General features: G+C 35.3%; 1 protein-coding gene and 1 long non-coding RNA gene across 2 annotated transcripts; one reads left to right on the top strand and one right to left on the bottom strand.

The window, feature by feature from the left end:
* Positions 1-775: 775 nt before the first annotated feature.
* Positions 776-2,345, bottom strand: LOC141698651 (uncharacterized). The gene is made up of 4 exons (XR_012565192.1): positions 2,196-2,345; positions 1,568-1,878; positions 1,347-1,415; positions 776-1,220 (listed from the first exon to the last, which is right to left on the bottom strand). It is a non-coding gene; the product is annotated as an uncharacterized LOC141698651 (long non-coding RNA).
* Positions 2,346-26,328: 23,983 nt separating this feature from the next.
* On the top strand, positions 26,329-27,298 carry LOC141695734 (uncharacterized). Its single transcript, XM_074499958.1, has 3 exons — positions 26,329-26,487; positions 26,551-26,790; positions 27,176-27,298. The coding sequence occupies exons 1-3, from the start codon at positions 26,329-26,331 to the stop codon at positions 27,296-27,298; spliced, it is 522 nt and encodes a 173-aa protein (XP_074356059.1).
* Positions 27,299-27,629: the final 331 nt, after the last annotated feature.

Genomic DNA, 27,629 nt, shown 5'->3' with positions numbered 1-27,629 from the left:
AATATCTAAGATTGAATGTACAAGGGTTGGAAGGTCACTTGCCTCACACATTTTCTACTTGACTAGCTAAACTTCTAACTATTCAAACAACCTTTTCCTTTACAAGCCCTTAGGTCCTCAAGCTTTGCTTTTATATAAAACAAAACATTCACTACACCAAAAGTGGCCTTCTGCATCATTCCACAAACGTTGCAACAGGCCAAATAAATGTTGCAACAGACCAAAAAATTTCTACGGTAACACTTTTGTGATGTTAGTATTTTTGGCGTTGCCTTAGGGTTCAAAGGCAACATTTTCTTATCAAGGGCAACACCAAAAATTATGTTGCAAAAAGCAATGACATGACAAAAAAATGGGGTAAAACTGACATGTGGGCTGCCACGTGGACTGCCACGTGGCACTTTGACACGTGGCTTTTGACACGTGACAAATGTGGGGCCCACTGACAGGCGGGATACTGACATATGGGGCCCACTGACATGTGGGTCCAACTTGAAACATGGCCCTTTTGCAACACTTTTTAGTACCTATTTGCAACATTTTTAATATCTATTGCAACGCAATAACAATGGACAAAATTTGAAATATACTTTCTGCTTACATTAAAGCCCAGTTCCTTTTTTTCAATCAAAGTCAACAGAAACACAATACAATATCACCAGTACTGATGAACTAATCTACTAATCTACAAACATTACAAGTCTATTATACAGGAATCACAATTAACTTAACTAATTAATCTGGCAGCTACTTTAGCATCACGGAAAATAGAGAGCACATATTTCAGATTCTTCAGCTGTGCTAACAAATTTGACGTCCATTTTACCCATTTCTGTAGAATCTTGTTACTGCTCTGCCACGAACCAACTGGTTAGTAAGATCTATATCCCCTTGGCTTTTATTAGTCACAACTCTCATCCTCTCCTTTTCTAATGCAATACTCTCTTTGAGGTCAGCTGTCAAACTAAGCGACTCAATAATAATTGATAGATTATTAGAATCAGGATTCAATCCACATTGTTGTCTCTTCAAAGCATGTTCAATTGGTTCTAATGACCATAAACTGAATAAGTAGTTGATTGATTCCTACCGCTGTTGTGACCCATCAACTTTACTAGCCCGATACCATTCTCAGTACTTTCAGCTTCAACATGAGCTGCATTTATAGCTCGTTGAGCTTCCTCGACAGCACTATCAAAGCCAAAGGATTTATCAATAACCTGTGTAGCAAAGAATAGTATCACCTACTAAAGTTTGGTATAGGATAAATTAGTCGCAGTTATTATAGAAACCACTAGAATCATAGCAAGCAAGAATCCGGATCAAATTTTGGTTCAAGGATATACCAGAATGTCATTATCAATAGTTTTTGGAATTCCAGCAACTGCAACTTTGAGACCACGCCTTCTAATTTCCTGCAAGTTAGAAGGAGCAAAAGTCTTACTAATAATCTGTAAGTTTCTATGGACAGTAGTCTCTATTTATCCCAATTTGTAAATAGTATTGATTCATGGATTGCTACAAAAATGACAACAGTGAAAAATAAACATCACTTAATCAAATATACCTCAAAAATCACCGCTGCCCCTTTCTGTGTTCCATCTCCTCCAATAATATAAACTTGGTGCACAGATGTTTATCAAATAAAATAGGATTAAACCTAGTTTAAACTAACGAAAAGAAACCTATACCCTGATTCGGGCGATCTTTTATGCAAACCTGATTAATTCCTCGATCCTGAATGCAGTCGACTATTTTCTTAGTATCATGACCACCACGTGATGCCCCAATTATGGTTCCACCGCATTTATGTATATTGTTGACAACCTTAGGGTTCAAAGGAATAGTGTTTTTGGAGTAGAAGCCTCTGTATCCTCCCTACAGAGCCACCAAATGTTTTAGATATGAAAAGCCACCAGATAAATTCATTGTGTTGCACAATTAGTAAAGAAAGAAGCACAATAGGTATGTGCCTAATTTAGTGACACAACATAGAGTTATCATTGACAGGAGTAATAACAAAGGATAAATATCATATTTTTAAGCGTTTAAGGGCATTTTGACTAAAATTCAAAGAGCAGATAATAGAAAGAACGAGAAACGGAATTTCTCTATCCTTGCCCTGGTGTCTTGTAATTCTACTTTTTTTTGTGCTACTAAAGATAACGACAAATTCGTAACAAAGACCGACTTACATATATGCCAACTACTCTCTTTACTCCATACATATGACACAAGCCGCATACTATCTCCCTGATTACTGTGTTGAGACCAGGGCACAAACCTCCACATGTCACAATGCACGCGTGAACATCATCAGATTCAAAGTACACCTGAACAAAACATTCAGCAATATCATTAGGATATATAGTCTGCAATGTCAATTGTAGACTATAGAGAGCTTACCTTTTGACTGGGTCCGGCACGTCGGAAATGTATCGGCCCTCTTGGACTATTCTTGTGAACAACAACCTGCAAAAAAAATGACTAACACTCTCATGAACCATGTAGATTAGTAGTATTTTACAACAACGTTTGTAAATTCATTCTATTAGAGGGTCACTAGAAACTTTGAAAACCCAAACATGACAATAACCGTTGAAGAGTAATCCTTACCTTTTAAGCAACAGTATCATTAGGATCGACGAAGTATTGCCCGGAAAAATGTTATCAGCTACTTCAAATCAATATACAAGTAAATGTTGAACAAAGGCTAAAGATCAAAATTAAGAAAAAAATAACCACAAATAAAATAGCACACGAATCATCTTACTTCACAACAGCATATGCAGGATTGTCCTGTAACGGATTCATGTAAGTCTGTGATAAACATCATAGAGATCAAATCATAATAGTTTTAACATAATTCACTCAAATAATATAAAGTTTAGCATCCTAATTCATAAACTTATATAGTTCAGTCGTAAAATTTAACTTGCAACAAACGAACTAGCTACCTTGATACAAGATTAAAATTTTAAACCTAAAAATTACGCAAAGACAACGAGTAGAATTCATTAATCTTTAGATTTCCCCTGCTTCTTCACTAATTTTTTTACTAGATTAACATATAACAATAATTAGCTACGAAACTCGCAGAAGCTCCTGTATTATCTAATTAATCTGGACCCTCATTTATACATAATTAAATATTTAGAAAAAAAATTATATATTAACTATAAATATTTAAAAAATAATGGTACACCCCTAAAATCGAGAGTTTCTAACATCCGTCCAGACGGATCGTCGAAATTTTATTTTAAAAGAATCGATACATCATTCGGGATAGTAGTACATACAAGGATTAATTTATTCTGACTGCTTTGACCGCTATATTATCTCATAAAATAAATATGTAAAATCCTAAAAATGATGGTACACCCCTAAAATCGATAGTACCTAACATCTGTATGGACGGATCGTCGAAATTTTAATTTAAAGGAATCGATACTTCATTCGGGACAGTAGCGCATACATGGCATAGTCTATTTTGACTGCTTTGACTGCTATATTATCTCAAAAACAGTCAGCAGGATCCCACTGCCACGTCAACAGAGTGGGGCCCATATGGGGGACCCACTGACACGTCAGCAGGGGTCCACCTGCCACGTCAGCAAGGTGGGACCCATATGGGGTGACTCACCTGCCACGTCAGCAGTGTGGGGACCCAGCTCTGTCACATCAGCATTTATTTAAATATTTTTTAATAAAAAATTGAATATTTTTATTAATATATGTATTGACAATACTTTACAAGACCTATGCTAACATAATTAAAACATGTTGCAGTATGGTACATTATCATATAACTATTGCAACATTATCTACGGCAACATCACGTAATTATGTAGTAGAAGGCCGTTTATGGTGTATTGATTACTTCAGTACTTACATTCTAATCGACGTTTTAATATAAAATGTCGAACTCCAACCACCTTTTCGATAACATATCTCAACTTATACTTATACACATAATAATACAAGAAAGTATACTCGAATGATATTTACACAATTAATCACACATTTCAGGTAAACACGTAAAATCATTCAAGGTTACATAATTTGAGATTAAGTTTTGAAAACATTTTTCGAAAGCAACTATATATAAGTTTAGTTACATAAAATAGGTTTTAAGAATTGTTGTTGCAAAATATTTCACCAAATGGAATATATGATAGTAGTTATTTGGAAATATTTTTTTGAAAATGTAACTTAAATTAGTGAGATCAAATTTATATTTAATTAATTATTCATTGATGAGACGAACATATATTTTTTTAAAATCGGGTAGCACCTCCTTTATTCATCAGACTACCAGTCGATATCATATCGACACCATTCAACAATCACAATCCACAACAACATTATAATTATACTCCAAGTGTTAACTAACTACGTACATTAACATTTCATATTCTAAGATCATATCTCGAAACTAACATCTCGATTCACCAATTTATATTCGATTTAACTCAATTATACTAAATAATATACTACACATACTAACTAATCCATCAATCACATAACCAGAGCTGCACCAAGTGTTAATAGGCATACTTCAAGAATTTATTCATATAAACAAGGCATTATACGAGTTTTACAACCTAATACGAACTAAAATCTACAATCTCGAAATAAAACTCATAATCGGCAACCATTTAAAATCTGAAATTTAGCTAAAATAAACATGCATGATCTAACAACACAATTAAGCACATAAAATAATTATATAATCAACTTAAATGCAAAAACCGAACCAAAATTCAAAATGTAAACCCTTAGAAAATCTGCATCAAAACAATATTAAACATTCATCGATATAATCTTATATTTAAGACATAATCGAGCTATAATCATAAAAAAACATCAAAACTGAATTAAACTTGAATTAAATGAAACCGAAATTCAAAATTTCAACTGAAACTTAACATACACGAATTAAAATTAAGTTTTAACATATTATAGAGCTCAGTGAAGCATCATCACCACCACCGGCCCACCAAAGGCCGAAACTCATCGCAGATGGTGGTAAATTTTGGTGTGTTGCCCACTAATACTACAATTATTTAAGGGGTTTGGATATAATTGTATAAATATTTCGAACAAGTATAAAAATATAAAAGTTCTTTATATTTCTGATAAAAACTGTTATAAACTCTCTCAAAAAATATTGATATTCTTGAGAGTTGCTAGGTTGTACAATACTCGAGTTAATCACTATGTGATGACCCAAACTGTGTTTATATAAACACACAGCTGCTACAAATCAATCTAAGATATGCATTATCAATTACTAACAGAAAATGATACATATCTTTGACTGAATACATAAAGTCCTATCACTCAGAACGTAAAAAATATCCATCGAACATAATCAATCTTCATAACTGACCGCCTTCAGATGCTGATGACATGCAAATACTGATGATGCATCAAATCCTGATGACACACCAAATACTGATGACATCTAAACACAGTCATATCCTGAGCTTCTTCTGGTCATTGAGAATCAGCATGTAACAATCTCCCCCAATTTATGCTTTTTGTAATGAAGCACAAATTCGATTCTTAATGATGCCAAAACTAATTACAAAATATATAAGGAGTTAAGCTTACTTCAGTATCCTAAGATAACTGACAGTTGTTTCCAGAAAGTTATTCAACCTTTCTTCCTCTTGTCTTGTAGGACTTTAACAAGCTTTTTCTTGAACTCTTTCTTCTCTTCAGTATCTTCTCCAAGCTGATAGATGGATGATCTCAGTTTAGAAATCGAGCTTTTATTCAATTTCAGATCACTAATCAGTATAAATCTAAAACTGACATCATCATGATCAGGACTGAAAGATAACTAAGGATTGTTGAGAAAAACTTTTAAAACTGCAGCTCCCTTTTGCATCTTCATTTTTTGACCAGTATAAGTTTTGTACATAAGAACATAATCACCATTGTATTTATCTTCTTTGTTCATGACTCTTCTTTTGATACTTTCAAGTATCATAGAAGACCAAATACTGGTGACATTATTCTCAACTCTAAGAAGATAGTGAATGTATTTCAACTCTTTCACAGTCTTCATCAAGAGTTGCTGTAAAGTAAAACTCTTTACTTTACCATCTCTCAAAAAGTACAGAATCTCCTCTCTGACATCATCAAAATTTATCTTCCTATATATAATCTTCACGGCTTCAATCTTTACAAGATGTGAAAAAATAACTCTTTCACCAAGATTGTCAGTCAGAATATTTGTGTCCAGTAAATCAGACCTCAAAATTTCCATTCCAGAATGGCCAATACATCCTCTGGTTCCAGTTTTGACAAGCTTCAGCCTTTCATTATGTTCCACCCAAGAAGGTTTCTTGATGGACTTGTCAACATCTTTATGTTCTGAAATAGAATCTCCTAGTCATGCAGACACATATTTAATATGTTTGAACCCTTTAGGATAACTGAATGAACCAATATCTTTCCATCTTCTATCATGTTTTCTGATAGGATCATAACTTTTAGGTAGATCATAAATCTTCCCTTTTCTTTAATCATAGCTTTCTCTCTGAATTTAGAATTCTCTGCACATAATCACTACATGCTTGATCAGCTTTCATTCTGTCAATTCTTTCTTGTTCATCAACCTCTGAATTATAAGAATCGACCATTGTAGTAAGAACCAATTGATCCAATACTTTGACCACCTTTTCATCAGTGTCAAAATCAGCTATCAGATTTTCAATATCAGGATTTGTTTTATCCTTGGTATTTGTGTCTGCCTCAAGAGTTACATTTGCATTAGTTATATCAACTTGAGCAATGTCAATGGTTGATCTTTTCTTCCTTTGAACAATCATCTCTTTAGTCTTCTGAACTTCTTCTGTTGATTTATGTCCTTGTACAGGAACATAACCTTCTTTAGATAAGACATTCAGAAATGTAGAATCAATTTTAACAATTTGACTTGATTCAGAAGTCTTTCCTCTTCCTCCTCTTCTTCTTACTCTTGTTGATCTTCCACCTCTTTTTCCTCTTCCTTTAGAGGTTTTGACTTCAGCCTCAATTTGATCCATTAACTCCTGTTGCATAACTGCTTCTTCAGTTGTTAGATCAAGAAATTCTTTAGTTATCATTCCAAGAGCACTCCTAACATTCTTTTGCTCAAACTTTTTATCTTTGTAGTACAGAACAATCTCTTCTCTCGTTTCCTTGTGTCTGTAAGGAAAGAATAATCCCTTAGCATCTTCTACGTTAGAGATTGTAACATCACCAGTCTCAGGAGAATCATCAGTAGCCTTGTGTTTGGCTTCATGATTGCCAGTAGACTTTCCTTGTCCTGAAGAAACAGATCTTTTAGAATGTTGAGGTTGTTGAGCAATAGGAACAATTGGAACATTGGCAACCGGATTTTATCACCATCACCATCAGTAACTTTTGTAATATCCGGGAAATATCGTACAATTATTTTTATCAATAAATAATTATTATTTGAGTATTATGTGAATTTTGGTGAATTGTCTGATGATTGCTATTGATATTTGGGTGTTTATATGTGATAAAGTGTAAGTACTTTCATTTTTAATAAGACCAAAATAAAGTATAGATCATTCTGGTATTTTTTTTCTGGTATTTTTTGGGTTGTTATATGTTTTTATAAGGATTTATAGGTTTAATAATTAATTTCTGATAAATTATAAAACTAATTTATAAAATCGGGAATCGTCCAACTTCAACCGTTTTTGCGTTTTAATAACCCGAAACTCTTTGGAAAACACCTTCCTAACCTAATCTGATAATTCCGGACATTTTCCGTGTTTTAACTTTTTCAATCCGAATTACGGTTTGACTCGCGTACGTCCCGACGTAAAATTTTCGATACGATAATCATTTCGATAAATCAACAAAACCCGTATTCTCGAAAGACAGGATAATATTACGTTATTTTCGTATAACATGTTTTATAAAAAGCCCGGTTTGAATAATTATCCAATATGTGTAACAAATCGGAACGTCTTTGCAGTTACTTAGTGGCTAAGTAACTTAATTATCGATCCAATACGATCCAACTCGTATCAATAATTCCATAAATATAAATAGCCCTTTTAGTATTTCATTTTATTAGTATAATCATAATAAATCAGTAGAAACTGATAAAATACAGAGAAAGCCCTAAAAATAGCGCGTTCTTGAAAATCAAACTCACAAATGAAAGCGTTATCGAACTCCGATTTGAGTGTGTAAGAAGTTGAATCGAAGCTTGTAAAAAGTACTTTTAGAATCTACAATCAATTTCACGGCGGATTTAGCATGTATCAAATTATTAAATTTTAAAAATTCGAAATTATATGCTTTAAAATTTGAATTTTTGCAAACATGATTATCTGATTGTTTTGATGATTCCATGTTGAAGAGCATGTTTTTCTGTACAAGTCCATATATTATACTTCAAAAATAGAGTTCAGTAACATATAATAATTGAGGTTTGATTTTCCGAAAATTCGAAATTAGGGTTCTTGGTGTTCTTGAGTGGAAATTTGGGGCTTTTTGATTTACGAATCATTTGATGGTTTTGATGCTTAGATAAGCTTTATCATGGAATTTGAAAATGAATGTTATGTAGAATTGATGAATATAACCCCCGAAAAAGTATAAACGAGTTCTTGAATTTTTGGTTTTTACTTTTCGATTTTCTGGGTTGTACACTGATTGTTTGTTGATGTGGTTAGTGTTATTAGATTATAGAAAATCCCAGCTTTATTTTCATATATAAATCGTTGTGATTAGTTAAGAACTGAAGCCAATCGTCATTTCGCCAGAAAAGCTCGACTTCGTCGGCTTCCATGGCTTCTCGACTGATTTGTTCGGTTTCCGGTATCGTATAACGGCGAGGTGGTGTGGTAATATGGCTGTGTTGTGTTGTTGTTGGATTAGAAGTGCTAAACGTAGTCGTAGGGAAGCAAGTAGGTTGTTTGGGGCTGAAATCAAGGTCACCGGAGTCGGTAACATCGCCGGGAAATCTCAGATTCCGGCCGACGTTGACCCGACCCGGGTGATTCTTGAGGACCCGTTTGCCTGATTTCCTCGACCCGGTTTCGATCCACCAAACCCCCAACCCAATTCCTGAATCTTGTTTCTGGATTTTTCTTTTAAAAATTAATTCAAAAATTATTTATAAATTTTAAAAATTGTTTTTTAATTCAAAATAAATTTAGTTAATTATTTTAAATAATTAACTAAATTATTGTAAATCCATAAAATTATTTTCTTTATTATTTTCAAAAATCTAAATTTGATTTAATTATTTATAATTTATTTTAGTTAATTATTTATAGATTTAATTAATTAAATAATTAATTTAATTAATTAATTCTATAAATAGTTAAATAAAATATAATTATTTATAATTCAGCCAACTAATTATTTTTAAATCATTTTGAGCTTTTAAAATTTATATAAAGGTATTTAAAATTTAATTAATATTATAATTAATTGAATTATTCTCATTTTATTCATAATAAATCAATCGTTCGTCCATTTAACACGAAACGAACGCCTCTAGACTCAGAAAAATATTTTGCTTCCAATAAAAATACTTTCGAAACCTAATATCTTTTGTATCAAAAGATAATTTGTTTTGCGCATCATTCTGAGTCAACTATTGATCGATAAATACCCCTTTTGACCCGATTTCAATACTAAAACTATCGAGACCTATATTTTGGCTATTCAACATAGGTTTTACATAAATTATGTGACTACGTGTTATATGAATAACATGCTTACATTTCTTACAGAAAAATGTGATTTATGGTTATAGGCCAATGAGGGACGATGTTTTCATTCGCTCAACTATTTTAAATAAATAAAAGTGTTTTGAAATCATTTAAAGATTTTTTCCAGGAGTTTCTTTGATCTGATATCTGGAATCCCATTTATGATGCTTGCTGGGAATTTTTGGCTCACTCTTGCTTTGTGAATCCTTATTTATTTCAGTATCAAGCGAGGACAAAAGTGAATAGCTCTTAATAGACAGCAAAAGTGGAAAGATCCCACCTGAAGGAATTTGGAGGTGTCAGAGTGAATAATACAAGGAAGTTAGTAAAGAGGTAATAAAATTGTATTTAGTTATTGTAATTTTAGAAGGTTAGATTCTTGTTTTATACCATAACCTGTAAGCGATCCGGAATAATGAGGGGTTATATATATATTTATTTTAATATATATTCCTATATTGTTTAAATTTATTTAGTGACACCAAATCCTGACCCCGGATTTGGGAATGTTACAGTTGGTATCAAAGCCACGGGTTATTGGTCCCTGAAATAAGAATAGGTAGAAGTTAAGATAAGATTGGCAGGTCTAGATAATATAGGGAAGACCTTAAGTAAACTCATGTCGAGCTTGAGTTAAGATTATCAGATATGATATTGATTATTCAGATATGATGTTGTTAAGATAGGTGTAACGCGAATATATGGATGCTATAGATATATCAAGTACCTAGATCCTATAATTGCGAAGAGTCGACAGCTCGACAGAGAATGGGTAAATTACCCTGCTTTTCATATGATTTTAAAGGGAAATGCGATTGATTTTTGTGAGAATTTTGTATAAGGAAAGATAGAAAAGTTTTAGTATGAGCCAACTTAGAATAGCGTAGCAGGTCAAGCTCCAGGTTGGAGGCAATGAGTTGATTGAAGCTGACGAAGAGCCAATGTTGCAAGTTTAAAGGCACCACTATGGCGAGAAGCTTCTTATCACTTTTCGGGCACCGCGCAAGAAATGATATCTACCTTATTAGATATACTGAAGATTAACAAGAAGATACACTTTAATATATGGATAGAATGTTGAATTACGTTAACTGGTTGTAAATATTACATCAAGGACGACGATGAAAATATCAAAGATAGTACCAGATGTCAGTACTGGAGTTAGAGTTACAAATAAAATGGTATGCAACGGTAAATGAAGTTTTTTCCGACTAATGAAGACGAAATGCCCAATAAGGGGTAGAAGATATACTGAAGTGGATGGACCCTTAGGTGGTCATTTCTTCAATTAGATACCTTGATGTGGTTGAAGAGAATAGCAACCAACTCATATAGTAAAGGCGACCAGATGTTTGATTTTCAAAATTCTAAAAAAGTTTTCGAAAAAGATTTTCTTAATAGAATTCCTAAAAGATCTTTACACGAAATAAGTTTTAAGATTTTGGTTGTCAAATTACTACTTGAGTTTTTCTTATTATAAGTATTAGATTACCCGGAAGAATATTTGATCGAACTCAGTATTGTTAATTTAGAGGGCCAAGTAGACCCGCTAATACGGAGAAGTTTAAAATTTCCTTAGCAGAATGGTGCAAACCTTGTTTAATAGTATCAACAATCGACTCAACATGCGGAAATGTTATTTATTCAATTTATGGAACTATTAAATTTTAAAATGGGTTCATTGACCCAAAAGAATACCAAGGATAATTGAAGAAAATGGAGGAATCTTCCAGACGATTGAAGAAGAATAATATTCCTATCGATAAAGTCGAGGTGTTGTAGGATCAATGGTTACTCTACGCAGAATAGAAGAAATTAGAAATTATGATTATAAATATCGTAAGAACGCGATTATGATCAAATTATTAAAGTATCAAACATGGAAGCATGACGCTAAAAATACAAGACTTACATGACAGGGATGAAGCAAGAAATTATGACGGCAAATCCAATGAGATGACAACTATGGTCGAATTGTTAAAATGTTAAAGGTATTTCCAGAAGATATCCTGAATCTATCATCTGAAGTGGATCTGGAATCTGTTACTCAAACGAGCCCTAAAAGTATGCATAAGCTAAACGTAGATGGCGACCAACGGTGTCATTCTTTTCCACGACTGCATATACTCTTCTTCATTCTTGAATACGTGTGAGCTTCTCTCAGTGATATATGAGACAAGAAGGAAAGAACATTTATTGTATCCCTTTCAAATTATTTTTCTTCTAAGAATATTGCTTTCTGATCGAGACAAGAAGTATTATGATGTGACGTTTTGTCAAAATGATGAGGAGTCTGGTGAGACGCCATCTAATCATGTGTTGTATGCCATATAGTATGAAAGACTGGCCATCTTGAGTACAAATATGGTTGTCTCATTCATATCTAAATCATCATTCATTCTTTCCTCTTCAGGTATGACTTATTGATTTATGGATCCTTCCGATTGTTTTCTTGTACTCTTATTTTTTATAAAAGGTTTCCAATCAGAATCATATACACAAATTCTCTTCTTGGGTAAGGTCTATTATTTGAGTGATTTAAAAGAAGTGAAAAGACCTCATGTAGCAGAAAGAGTTTTATGCTAAGTACGAATAATTACAAGCCAATAAATGATGGACATTTTCGTGCAAAAGAAGAATCACTATGCCAATAATGTGGTTGTAGACATCAAATCAGAAGTGAAAATCTGTATACATGATACATCTTAAGTCTAAAATTTTGGCATGAATTGGAGTAGTTAGCAAACCGTATAAGGTAAATTAACCATAGAAATAAGAAAGTAAAGTTACGTACACCAGGTGAGGCAAACGATTGACGGGACAACGGAAGTAGATGAAGGAATTCTCAATAATGGCCCAGACAATCGATTAATACACTGTGAAGATGAAGCATACCTTAATCATGCGGGAGATACTTATCATGAAGGTTCAAGATTGAAGGAATTCTAGTTACAAATAAATGAATTTGAATGTGTTCTTCAAGAAATTGTTAGGCTTCCCAACTTGAGTGAATAAGTTATGGTGAATCTGACGCTCATAACTAAGCCCGCGACGAAAATTCCGTATAGGAAAATATAAATAAAGATAAAGAACTGGTGATCCAACTGCATAAATCTTTTAAGAAGTAACACTTTAAAACCAAATGAGTTTTCATAGAATATGATAGTATGGATGGAGACCATGTGTTGGTTATCAGAAATTAGACAAGTTAACTAATGAGAAGAAGCGTATATTTTCAAGGGTAGAAGATTTGTTTGATCGGTTGAAAGATGCAGTATAGGTTCTTAAAAGTATCCATATATAAGTGTGACCGTGGGAAATAAGAGTAAAAGATTTCTTTAGAACGGATTTATGAACAAGTATAAGTGATATAAATTGTTAATTGGAGAGCTTAAAAAAATGGACTAGAAGAATCCTGGAATAAAGTTTTTGAGAAATAACAGTATAATTTTATATTCATTAGTAGAGTTCTGAGATATTTTGAAGGAATAAATGAAAGGTATGGTTATGTCCCTAGTTTGATAAAAAGATGTATGCTATGTTAGTTAGTAGTATATATAGGTATCAATAGGATATGTTCGGAAGTATGGTGAAATGATGAGTTCATGATGATGGATTGATATGGTTGATTGGTTGTTTGATTGATTGTTGGTGTCGGCTTAAGTCTGACTAGTAGTCTACAATATAGAGGAGATGCTGCCCAAATTTTTAGAAATACCCTACTTTTAAAGGCAAAAGTATACTTCCGTGGGTTATTAATATTTTTGTTGATACTCCAAATGATTGCGATCTAGGTTTCTAAAAGAAGTGGTTGTAGCCAAACTGACTTTATATAATTGGTCTCTGATTTCATTTAAATAGTCATCACTTGGTTCGATTGATCAATTGAAAGAGTTAATTGGTTAATTTTACCAACTTATGGTCAGTTAAATGGAATCGATTCCAATTAGATTAAGTCAAATTATGATGTGATTTTAAGATCCGAAGTCAAAGCAATGAGAAATTTGGAGAAAGTAAGGACACTGGTAGAATTCAGAAGTTTAGCAGAATTAGCGCGATGTTAATGCAAGTGTGTGAGGCTTTAATTAGATAAATATGCCCTTTACGATAGGTAAGAGACTTAAAAGTTAATTGCACATGCGAGTGAGAAGGAAGTTTTCAAGAACTAAAGGGTCAAGATAAAAAGCAAAAGAATGAAAGAAGAGAATGAAGAAGAGAGGTTGAATAAATAAAAGATTGGAAACTATGCCAGTATGGATGTTGTTAGACGATTATAGAAATTTTATCATCGGAAATAAAGTTATGTTAAAAGATTTGAAGGTATATTAATATAGAATGACGATGTAATAAGAGTTATTTCAAAATACCGGTGAACTCGCGAATACAAGTATTTGATATAAGCTGACAATGTTAGCATGTGAACTAAAGAATGAGATGCCTTGATTATGCAGGAAAGACGATGTATAGCGGGCATAGACCTCAATAATCTGAAACATATCTTTAATGCGAAGAAGCCAAAGATGTGACAGAAGATAGTTAGAGTTGTTTAATAAAAAAAATAAATAAAAATAAAAGTTGTGCAATTAGTGATGATGTGAGTAAGGATAGGGAGATAGCTGTCAATGGATTTTGATAGTTCTGTTAACAAGAATCCAAATATTTATTAATAGAAAGCTTTCATTCCAGTATTAGCCACAGAATGGCTTATGTAATGATAACTAAATCAGTACAATTAGAAAGAAGGGATCGCTTATGTTAAGAAGAGATAATAATTTATGAGAATGGAGAACTTAACTAGGGAAAGAAGTGGAATCAAAAGGATGATAAAGAATTTAATAAGATAGTCCAGTGTATAAGTGAGTTACAAACATCAGGTGTGACAGAGCTAAAGTAAAGGACGGAATGAAACACTTATATTTGAAAATAGGAAATTCATTCTGGAAATGTGATTAAATAAGGAAGGTTAAATGAAGGTACTGATGAGCATGGAATAAGAATAGAAAGGTAACGACATGTAGGTAAATGTTATATCTATCGCATAATTAAAGCCAGCATCAAAGGGTGAGCATGATATTGTGATGGTTTCAAAAGTGAGTATAGTTCACCAAGGAGTGATACAGTAAAAATACTTGAAGGGAAAAGACGAAGAAAATGTTATTTGAATTACTAGGGTTAGGTTAACTGAACCTAATCATTCTTCTATTAATAAATACTTTAGCAAGGGGTAAGTTCGATATTGTTTAGAGGAGATGAGGATATGTTATCAGATCCCAGTAAGGATTGTAACTGATCGATATTATTATTTAATTTAACATGTTGGCAGAAGTATGGGGAACACTATGAATCGTGCTGAACCGGAATAAAGTATACCATCCATGTATATGTGGGTAGTAGGTAAGGTCGGATTAAGAGATAGGTTTTTGCCTAAGCATTGATAACTCGAGAGATTCAATTTACTCCGAAAATATGATACAAGACATGGATGTAAAATGAGACTTTTTGATAATAGGACGTGAAGACAAGAATGAGAATTATAAGTGGCAGAACGTCAGAGAAGAACTTTATAATAAACTTTATATCGGGACTTCCTAGGACCGAAATAAATGACAATATGTGTTTTGAATATGCGGGTAATATCTCTAGAGTAGTACATTTCTTCTAAATAGTAAAATATTTTCACTCGATGAATATATTTGATTGTGATTGAAGAAATTTAAGGTACAATAATAAGTTGTGCATCATTCGTATCCAGTTGAGATTTTCTCTTTAATTCTTAATTTTGAAGTTAATTTCTTCAACTGAAGGTGTTCAGTAACAATAGGAGTTGCAGGTACCAATTTTGTTGGCTTGTAAGGTCCATCATTATTTACGTTGAGGTAGTCTGGATTTGTAGCTTCCAAGTACATGAGCATCTTCACCTTCCATTTAGGATATTCAGTCTTTTTCAGAATGGGGATTTTGATACTTTCATACTTGTTCAGAGACATGTTTAGATCATTTCTGATAGTAAATTATCAATCCGCTCTGATACCAATTGTTGCCCAGTAATACTACAATTGTTTAAGGGGGTTAGATATAATTGTATAAATATTTCGAACAAGTATAAAATTATAACAGTTCTTTATATTTCTGATAAAAACTATTACAAACTCTCTCAAGAAATACTGATGTTTTTGAGAGCTGCTAGGTCGTACAATACTCGACTTAATGATTATGTGATGACCTAAACTATGTTTATATAATACACAACTGCTACAAATCAATCTAAGACATGCATTATTAATTACTAACAGAAAATGATACATATCTTCAACTGAATACATAAAGTTTTATTACTCAGAACGTAACAAATATCCATCCCTCAAATAAGGAACAAAATCAATCTTCATAATTGACCACCTTCAGATGCTGATGACATGCAAATAGTGATGATGCATCAAATCCTGAGGACACACCAAATACTGATGACATCTAAACGCGGTCAGATCCTGAGCTTCTTCTGATCATTGAGAATCAGCATGTAACATGGTGGTGCCCTAAACTCGGGGTTTTCTGCTCAAAATTTACCCATTAAACATGAACAAGGGCATACACATGTTTTTCATCATTGAATTAATTCGAAGCCATCAATCCCATTTGAATTTCAAAAAATTTGAACCAAGCTCGAAAGAGAGCTTTGGAAAACTCACAGGAAATAAACATGCATATATATGTGGTTGTAGAGGACAGTAAACCAAACACACAGCCGATTTCAAGTCAAGAAATTAGAAAAAAACTAGAGAGAAATCAAGGAGAGGGAAAGTATAGAGACAGAGAGAGGATAAGAGAGAGAGGGAGAGAGAGAGAGAGAGAGAGACGAGAAAGAGGGGTGGGGGTTTAGGGGTTTGAAATTTTTAAGGAGAAAAATGTAATTTCATAAATGTATTTACTGAATAATACAATTCTGAAAAAGCATTTGTAAATTTTAATTAAAATGGTTAATTTTGGTTAAAATTTTGATAATTATTTTTTAAATAAAGTATACAAAAATATCTACCCCAAAATATTTTTAAAAAAAATTTGGAGCTTATAAATATTTAAATTGGAAGTTTCCAAGATAATTAGAGAAATGGTTGAAATTCATTTTAAAATACAATATAGTTAAAAGAATTCCAACTCTTATTTTTAGAAAATGCATAATTATTATTTGAAGATAATACAAAAGGTTTCACGATTAAATGTGACTCTGGTAATTTTATATAAATATTATAAGTTATTAAAATACAAATTTTTAACAATAAATTTATTCTAAAATCACAGAAACGACATGACTCTATCAGATCATCACATATGAATCACATAATCCTATATTTGACTTTTCAAACACCTCATAACATTCACATAACACATCAATTCTTGATTATACACCAAATATTATACAGGCAAAATATTAATAAAGGCATATAATTATATGGGCCGTCATATCCTTCATCCTTAAAAGGATTCTTTCCCCATAATCAGACCTAAGTAAACAGATAAGGATACTTGGAAAGCATCTCACTTTTGATTCCCATATTGGTTTTTCAACCTTGAGATTCCTCAACAAAACATGTATTAAAGCTACAGACTTATTGCCAAGTGTTCTCTCTTTTCAATCTAGAATCTTAATCGGCTGCACAACGTAGGATAGATTCGATTGTACTTCTAGAGGATCATATTCAATTATATGAGTTTAATCTGGTTTATACTTCCTTCACATCGACATATGAAACACGTTGTGGATATCCTGAATGTGTGGTGGTAATTCAAGTTCATAGGAAACATTTCTAACTTGTTTCAACACTTCAAATGGTCCAATATATCTTAATATATCTTGCACCAAGCTTTTCTCTTTTACCGAATCTTGATATTCCTTTCCATGGTGACACTTTTAATAACACGGATTCTCCACATTCAAATTTAATTTTCTTCCTATGAGGGTCGACAAATTTTCTCTATCAATCTTGAGCGCCAACTAAGCTTTTTCGAATTATTTCCACTTTCTCTTTTGTTTGCTGAACCAGCTCAGATCCTAACAACTGACGTTCTCCCACTTCAGCCCAATACACAGGCGACCTACACTTTCTTCCATATAAGTATTTATACGGAGGCATTCTAACATTGGTATGGTAACTATTGTTGTAGGAAAACTCAACCAGTGGTAGATGTTCATCATAATTTCCTTTAAAATCCAACCCACACATTCTCAATATGTCCTTAATTGTCTGAATTGTTCTTTCACTTTGTCCTTCTGTTTATAGATGGTACGCGGTGCTCATTGTCAATTTAGTGCGTAAGCATCCCTGAAATTACTTCTAAAACCTTGAGTTAAATCAGGGGTCTCTTTCAGACACGGTTGATACAGGAACTCTAAGACGTACTACTATCTCATTTAAATATAACTTGAGAAATTTTTCCAGATAGTATCTTTCATTTAGTAGAAAGTCCGCTCTCTTGGTCAATCGATCGATAATAACCCAGGTATCATTATAATTTACTCTAGTCCTTGGAAATCCAACTATAAAATCCATAGTGATGCGCTCCCATTTCCACTTTTTTACATTCAATGGCTGAATCAATCCACTAGGCTTCTAGTGCTCTACTTTCACTATTTGGAAAGTATAACATTTACTTACCCACTCTGCTACATCCTTTTTCATAAATGTCTACCATAAGTTCTTCTTTAAATCCTTGTACATCTTCGAACTTTCAGGGTGAATAGAATACATCGAACTGTGGGGGTCCTTCAATATCTCGTTCTTCAAATCTAGAATATTGGGTATCCAGTTGCGGGAAGAGGATCTCTAAATTTCTTTATCATCCTTTTGATTCCTAGATTAACTTATCATTTTCTTAAAGCATAACTTTCTCTTGACATCTTTTAATCTTTTCTAATAACTCATATTAAAAAGTCATGGCATAAGCTTGATCTTTTGTTGATTCTGAAACATATACCTCAATTTCCATATTTTTAAATTTTTTTACTAATTCTTATGAAGTCGTTAGAAAATTTAGCCTATGGTGTTTGCTTAGTGCATCTGCTACCACATTTGCTTTTCCCTGGTGATAGTTAATGGTGCAATCATGGGCTTTGATAAGTTTTAACCATCTTCCCTGTCTCATGTTCAACTTTTTCTGGGTGAATATATAATTTAAACTTTTATGGTCTGTGTAGATCTCACACTTCTCACTATATAGATAATGTCTCAAAATCTTAAATGCAAAAATGATTGCTGCTAATTTCAAATCATGAGTTGGATACTTTTGCTCGTGAGGCTTTAGCTGTCTCGAAGCATATGCAATGACCTTATCATGTTACATTAATACACATCCTAATCCCTTATGCAATGCATCACTGTATATCACGAAATTTCATTGGTCATTTGGTAGAACCAATACTGGCACATATACTAATCTTTTCTTTAATTATTGAAAAATATGTTCACACTTATCCGTACATAAAAATTTCCCATTCTTCCTGGTCAACTTGGTCAGTGGAGTGGCTATCATGGAGAAATCTTGCACAAATCTTCTATAGTATCCAACTAAAGCTATAAAGCTTCTCACTTCAGTTAACATTTTTGGTCTATCCCAGTTCATTATGGCCTCAATCTTTGTGGGATCCACTTTAATTCCTTCGTTGCTCACACTTTTGCTAATCAATACTCGAACTTTGAGAACTTTGCATATAACCTTTCTAATCTGAGAATCACTAGTGCTATCTTCAGATACTCGGCGTACTCGGCTTCCGTTTTAGAGTAGATGAGGATGTCATCAATAAATAAAATCATAAATTTATCCAAGTACTTTTTGAGGACTATGTTCATTAGATCCATAAAATTTGCGGCCGCATTTGTTAATCTGAAAGCCATATCTAAAAACTCATAGTGATATACCTCGTACAAAATGTTGTCTTCAAAATATCTTCTGATTTGATCTCAAGCTGATGGTATCTAGACCTTAAATCAATCTTAGAAAAGCAGCTTGCACCTCTCAACTGGTCAAAAAAGTCATCAAGCTTTGATAATGGATACTTATTCTTAATTATTAACTTGTTGAGCTCTCAATAATCAATACATAACCTGATACTTCCATCTTTCTTTTTCACGGACAAGACTGGTGCTCCCCAAGGTCAGGTACTTGGTCTTATTATTTCTTTGTCTAATAGTTCTTGAAATTGACTAGCCAACTTCTTCATTGCCACATGTGCCATTCGATAAAGTGCCTTAGATACGGGCTCTATATCTAGTGTCAAGTCGATAGAAAACTTTAATTCACGGTCATGTGGTAGTCTTGATAATTCATCTGGAAAGACATCCGGAAACTTATTAACCACGAGAATCTCTTCAATCTTGGATGTCTCTTTACTAACATTAATCACATAATCCAAGTAAGCTTCACATCCTTTTCTTAGCATTATATTAGCTTGAATTATCGATATACACTATTTGGTTTACTTTTGTCCTTGGAAACTGACCTCCTGACCATCCGTTGACTTAATTTTTCACGCTTGCTTTTACATTCGATTCTAGTGTCATGATCAGCTAACTAATCCATTCTTAAGATCACGTCTAATTCTTCTAACTTGAAAGGACTCAAGTTCACAAATAAATGTTATCCTTATATTTCAACATTAAACTGAGGACACACTCGATACAACGTAATTATATCCTGATTAGCTACCTCTATAACCAAAGATTGATCTAACGGTTGAGGTTCACATTCCAATTTATCAACAAACTTGTAGGAAATAAAAGATCTTTGTAGCTCCAAATCAATTAAGACTCTAGCTTGAATAAAGTTCACAGGAAGAGTACCTGCATCTACATCCACATCCTCAACAGCGACATTCATTCACATGTTGAAAGTTCTAGCCTAAATTGGGGGTTGAGGTACTGGAGGTGGTCTAGTAATCCTGAGCATCTTCAGAGGTTGCGGTTCCTTGCATTCTCGAGATATATGACCTTATTTTCCACACTTATAGAAGACACTAGGCTTTCTCACAATTAAGGTGGCATATTCTGCTGCATAGTGCCTTTTTGTACAACACTTAAAATAGGTGGCGTTAGGCCTATTGCACTCCCCTGGATGCTTCTTTCCACAAGTCTTGCATTTAGGCAATGGAGGTTTGATGGCTTTCTGCTGTGGATTGAGATTCTGGAACAATTTCTTCCACCATTTCCAAGTCTGAAGTTCTGGAATCCTTTTCCTTGATTACCCATCTTATTCTCGAATTTATTATGAAAATTTCCACCTCCTTGCTATTGACTTCCTTCAGATCCTTACAACTTCATTTTCTTTCCTTCCTTGTCTTTCTTTATCATCGTACTTTCACCTTCCACAATCCTTGCTTTTTGAACTACTACACTATATGTTTGTAACTCAAAAATAGCTACCTGGCTTCGAATCCATGGATTTAATCCTTGTTGGAACCTTTTAGCTTTGTTCTGCTCAGTATTAATAAACTCATGTACAAACCTGGCTATCTCCACAAGCTTAGATTCATATTCTTCCACAGGCATGTTGTCTTGCTTGAGCTCCAAGATTCTGATCTTCATCTGATCTTGCATGTACTAAGGAAAGCACTTATTGAAAAAATAATTCAGTAAATCTCTGCCAATTTATTACCTTATTTCCTTCAAATACTTTAGACTCCCATCAGAAACTAGCTTTTATCTTTAAGAAATACCCAGCATACTCAGCTTTCTGCTCTTTTACTATCTTGACCAACTCAAACGCTTTCTCCATTTCCCTAAGCCATGCTCTAGTTTCTATCAGATAAGTAGTACCTTTAGACTCTGGGGGATGGACAACTTAAAATGTCTTAAAGTTTACTATAGGAGGTTGTAACACACCCAATTGTCCATGTGTATACAAGACGTAACAGCAGGGGCAAAAGAGGAAGAACAACTAACAAAGAAGGACAAATGGGTCAAAGCAGTGAGCAAGGGTAAAAGAGTAAAAATAGAACAGAAGAAGAGGAATAAAAGGAAGAGGAGGCTGGCAATTTAGGGTTATCGAATGTTTGGCTTCATTTAGTTATTGGGAGAGTCTGAGCCTCTCGAACGCTCATGTTATCTGTTTACAATCCTTTGTCCATTGTAGTTTGTTATAAAACCTTGTAAGACTGAGAGTTTGACATATTGGAGTGCACACCTTGCTGTGTTTTGAAATTAAATCTGCTATTTGATTTAATTTAGTGCTAGTATTCTATCTCAAGTGGTATCAGAGCCCTTCGCTCCGATGGGACCACCGACTACAACACAGCGACTAGATCTAATTGAAGAGAAGGCAGCCGCGGTTGAGGAGAAAATGGCAGAGATGGTAGAAAAAGCAGTTGAAGCAGCGATGACAGCGATGAAGCAATCACTAACGGAGTTGTTGTTGAAAGGGGAGGAAGCGGCGAGTCGAAGGCAAGGGGAGGAGATAGAGGCGTTATCGGAGAGACTCGAGGGGAGAATTAATCGATCTCATGAACATAATGAGCAATTGATTAACATGATTCGTACTGACCAGCTCAAATTTCACTCTGAAATCAGATCGGCTTGGTAGGGATAGCCAATCAAAACAGCCTAATGAAGGATAAAGGAGAGGGGAGTGTGGTGAATGGGGGTTCTTCATCGGCGATACTAATTGGAGGAGGAAGTGGATTAGGAGGTGGGAGAGTGGACCAAAGAGTTAATAAGGATGTACAACCAGGTGGCTCAGGAGGGTTTGGTAGTTTCACTGGTTATGGAGGCGGGGGGTCAGGAGGAGGACCGGGCAACTGGAGATACCGGAAATTAGACATGCCTATTTTCGACGGTAATGATCCAGATGGATGGATCCTAAGGGTAGAGCGCTATTTTTCCTTTTACCACCTAACTGAAGATGAAATGTTGGAGTCAGTAGCGGTGGCACTAGAAGGTGATGCATTACGATGGTATCAATGGGAGCAAAAGCGCCGCCCTATCCGCTTGTGGTCAGATCTGAAAACATTTATTCTAAGGCAGTTTAGGCCTACCGAAGGAGGTTCAGTCTACGAGCAATGGCTTGCAACGACTCAGTTGGGTACGGTGAATGAATATAGACGTCGTTTTATTGAAACTGTAGCTCCCTTGGACCACATATCGGAACAAATACTGTTGGGGCAATTTCTTAATGGACTGAAAGAAGATATAAGGGTGGAAGTGAGGGTCTTAAATCCGATTAATCTCGAACAGGCAATGGAAATGGCTCTCAAAATCGAGGAAAGAAATAAGGTGTCCATCGGCAGGAGACATTCCTTGGGATCGATCAAAACAGGGTATTCAAATGGATATAGTCGTGGAGGTGCCGGGTCGATGTATTCTCAGGGGTCTGTGATCAGCCCAACCATGACCAGGAGTTGGAGCTCGAATGTCTCGGAGTCTCAAGCATCTGTGAGTTTTCCTAAATCCATTAATCCTACAAGCCATGCTAAAACGGGGTCTGAATTTCGAAGGCTAACAGATAAAGAATTACAAGAGAAGCGTGCTAAAGGCATTTGTTTCCGATGTGATGAAAAATGGTCACTGGGGCATAGGTGCAGGAGAAAAGAGTTTAGTGTGATTTTGGTGGATGAAGAGGATGAGGACGCTACTGATGGAGGCAGCTCAGACCCACCAATGTCACCAACCGAGGAAATCACCACAGAGGTATCTCTAAACTCGGTCATAGGTTTATCTAATCCTAAAACAATGAAGCTCCGGGGCAGAATTGATAATAAAGAGGTGGTAGTCTTAATTGACCCGGGAGCGACACATAATTTTATATCCCTTTCGTTGGTTAAATTGCTTGATATTCCCACTGATTCAACCGGTTGTTTTGGGGTAGCCCTGGGAAACGGCGAGATGGTTAAGGGTACCGGAGTTTGTAGAAAATTGAGTGTGCATTTGGCTGATTGTGTAGTAGTATGTGATGATTTCTTGCCTCTAGAGTTGGGATCTACGGATGTTATACTCGGTATTCAGTGGTTGGAGACATTAGGCCCGGTGGTTACAAATTGGAGAACTCAAGTCATGAAGTTTGAATTGAGGGGCAGTAAGGTCACTCTAGTGGGTGACCCTTCGCTGGTTCGATTAAAAATAACACTGGAGGCGATGATCAAATGTTTACGGAAGGAAGGACATGGTTTTTTGATAGAAAGTAACAAGGTGGAGGTAGTGGAAAGGCAACTAGGAGCTATCAATGAGAGAATGGAACAAATTCCAATAGGTTTGCAGCCCGTAATTAAGCACTATCAGGGCGTTTTTGCAGAACCCAAAGGCTTGCCACCATCAAGAGGACACGAGCACCAGATTACATTAAAAATGGACAGCAACCCAGTCGGGGTCAGACCTTATAGATATCCCCAAATTCAGAAAGATGAGATTGAAAGGTTAATCAAGGAGATGCTTGAGGCAGGGATTATTCAACCATCTAAAAGTGCATTTTCAAGCACGGTTTTATTAGTAAAGAAGAAGGACGGCTCGTGGAGATTTTGTGTGGATTATCGGGCTTTAAACAAGGAGACTATTCCAGACAAGTATCCTATTCCGGTTATAGATGAGTTATTGAACGAATTGCACGGGTCTAGGGTGTTTACCAAGTTGGATTTGAAGGCGAGATACCATCAAATTTTAGTAAAGAAGGAGGATGTGCATAAAACCGTATTTAGAACGCATGATGGACACTACGAGTTTTTGGTGATGCCGTTCGGTCTCACGAACGCCCCCGCCACCTTCCAATCTCTTATGAACGATGTGTTTAGACCTTTTTTGCGAAAGTTTGTATTGGTCTTCTTCGATGACATCCTAATTTATAGTAAATCTGAGGGAGAGCATAGGGAGCATCTGGAATTGGTTTTGAGCAAACTACAGGAGCAGCGGTTGTATGCAAACTTAAAGAAATGTGAATTTGGTAAGTCTACCATATCTTATTTGGGGCATATGATATCCCGGGAGGGAGTAGCAGTGGACATGTCAAAGGTACAGGCCATGGTAGATTGGCACCAACCATCAAACCTGAAAGAACTCCGTGGATTTCTGGGGTTGACCGGCTATTACCAGAAATTTATTGCGAATTATGCACAAATCGCACAACCTTTGACAGACCAGCTGAAAAAAGATAATTTTGGATGCACACAGCAAGCTACAGAGGCGTTCCAGCGTCTCAAAAATGCGATGATAAACCCACCCGTGCTCATTCTTCCAGATTTTATGCAAGATTTTATTGTGGAGGCAGATGCTTCAGGCTATGGGTTGGGGGCCGTCTTGATGCAATCAAATAGGCCTATAGCATTCTTTACTAAATTGTTGGGCATCTTGGCAAAGCAAAAATCCATATACGAGAAAGAATTGATGGCAATATGCCTCACAATAGTGAAGTGGAAGCATTACCTGTTGGGCAGGAAATTTGTGGTTAGAACCGACCAACAGAGCCTAAAATACTTGTTGCAGCAGAGAGAGATTAACCCAGATTATCAGAAGTGGGTGCGAAAATTACTGGGTTTTAACTTTGAGGTCCAATTCAAGCCTGGGGTGGCAAATCGGGTAGCAGACGCTCTTTTCAGAAAACAAGATGGCGAAGGAGAGTTACGGGTTTTGATCTCCACAAATCTCATTGATTGGGGTGAATTGTATAAGGAAATTGCTGCTAGTGAAGAGTTATAAAAAATCCGGAGCCATGTGGAAAATGTTACTCAGGAAAAGTCCAAGTTTCGATTACAGGATGACAGACTAATGTACAATAACAGGTTAGTAATTCCTCGTCGGTCTAAGTTTGTGGGCATACTACTGAGACAATACCATGATTCGGTGGTTGGGGGGCATGGCGGAGAGTTAAAAACATATTTACGCATCGCCAAGGATTGGTTTTGGGGAGGAATGCGGAAAGATGTGCAGCAGCACGTGCAATGTTGTCAAGTCTGCCAACAAAACAAACAGTCCCAACGTTCACCTTCCGGATTATTGCAACCCTTACCTCTACTAGAACAGGTGTGGCAGGATGTAACAATGGACTTCATAGAGGATTTGCCAGTTTCGAAGGGATTTAACGTAATCCTTGTTGTAGTAGATAGACTATCCAAGTATGGGCACTTTATTGGGCTTCGTCACCCGTTCACTGCCACGTCAGTAGCTGAAATATATATACAACAGGTAGTTAAACTCCATGGGTTCCCAAAGTCGATTGTGTCAGATAGGGACAAAATTTTCTTGAGCCATTTTTGGTGTGAGTTATTCAGGTTACAAGGAACGGAGCTAAAACGAAGTACGGCGTATCACCCGCAAACGGATGGGCAATCAGAAATTGTTAATAAGTGGGTCGAGACCTTCTTGCGTTGTTTTGTAGCTGGGAAACCCAAGACATGGGCACAATGGGAGGGAACCTCCGCATATAACTAGAATATATGCGGAGGTTCCAAGTCTTGTATGGGAGGGAACCTCCGCATATAACTAGAGGCAGTCGTGGACAAACACAGGTGGATAGCTTGGATGAATGGCTCTAGGAAAGGGATGCAACCCTGGATGAACTCCGCTACAATTTGATTAAAGCACAACAGCAGATGAAACAAATGGCTGATATTCATCGAAGAGAGGAGACCTTTAAGGTGGGGGATAACGTTTATCTAAAGCTCCAGCCATACCGTCAACGTACTTTGGCCACACGCCCAAATGAGAAATTATCTCCCAGATTCTTTGGGCCGTATTCGATTATTAAGAAAATTGGCAAGGTGGCTTATGAACTATAGTTGCCCTCTACTAGCAGACTCCATCCTGTTTTTCACGTGTCACAGCTTAAAAGGCATGTTGGCGCTGCTGCTGTGACGACAACGATTCCCCCACAATTATCACCTGATTTGGAGTTTATAATGGAACCAGAATTGCTTTTGGGGATTAGAGAGGGTCAAGGACAAGGGACTGATGTGAAGAAAGAAGTGCTGATTCAGTGGCACGGACTTCCTGCAGTTGAAGCAACATGGGAGGATAGCGAGTTAATCGCTCAGAGGTTCCCAGAATTTCACCTTGAGGACAAGGTGAGTCTCTGGGAGAGGGGGTAATATAACACACCCAATTGTCCATGTGTATACAAGACGTAACAGCAGGGGCAAAAGAGGAAGAACAACTAACAAAGAAGGACAAATGGGTCAAAGCAGTGAGCAAGGGTAAAAGAGTAAAAATAGAACAGAAGAAGAGGAACAAAAGGAAGAGGAGGCTGGCAATTTAGGGTTATCGAATGTTTGGCTTAATTTAGTTATTGGGAGAGTCTGAGCCTCTCGAACGCTCATGTTATCTGTTTACAATCCTTTGTCCATTATAGTTTGTTATAAAACCTTGTAAGACTGAGAGTTTGACATATTGGAGTGCACACCTTGCTGTGTTTTGAAATTAAATCTGCTATTTGATTTAATTGAGTGCTAGTATTCTATCTCAGAGGTCCTGGGTTTCTTTGTTGAACAAGGACAACAATTTGTTGTTAAAGTAGGTGAAGGATATGGGCCATGGTTGGAGTATCTTGGTTTTGGCCTTCATTTTGGTTGGTAGTTGTAGTCTGTCTTCTTCTTGGTGACATCTTTTTGATAATTAAACAAACAATTTACTAAGCGATAGGCTAGAATGGCATCTAATTTGATATGAACTTATAGTTTTGAAAATCCATTTTGGTTTTAATCTAACTTGTTTAATTTCCATGCAACCTTATTACTACATAAGTTGCTTGTTATTTCTATCATGGCAAGATGCTACGTAAAGGAACATGGTTTGGGAATAATTCTAGGTGATTCAGAGGTATTATCCAAAGGTATTAAACATAGGTATTATCAAACAGGTATTTAAATTGGTAATATAGAGAAACAAGTATGAACATGTGTGAAAA

This window comes from Apium graveolens, chromosome 11 (assembly GCF_009905375.1).
Source record: "Apium graveolens cultivar Ventura chromosome 11, ASM990537v1, whole genome shotgun sequence".
Classification (NCBI taxonomy): Eukaryota; Viridiplantae; Streptophyta; class Magnoliopsida; order Apiales; family Apiaceae; genus Apium; species Apium graveolens.
The sequence above is the reverse complement of the archived record's forward strand: the minus strand, read 5'-3'. Positions and strand labels throughout refer to the sequence as shown.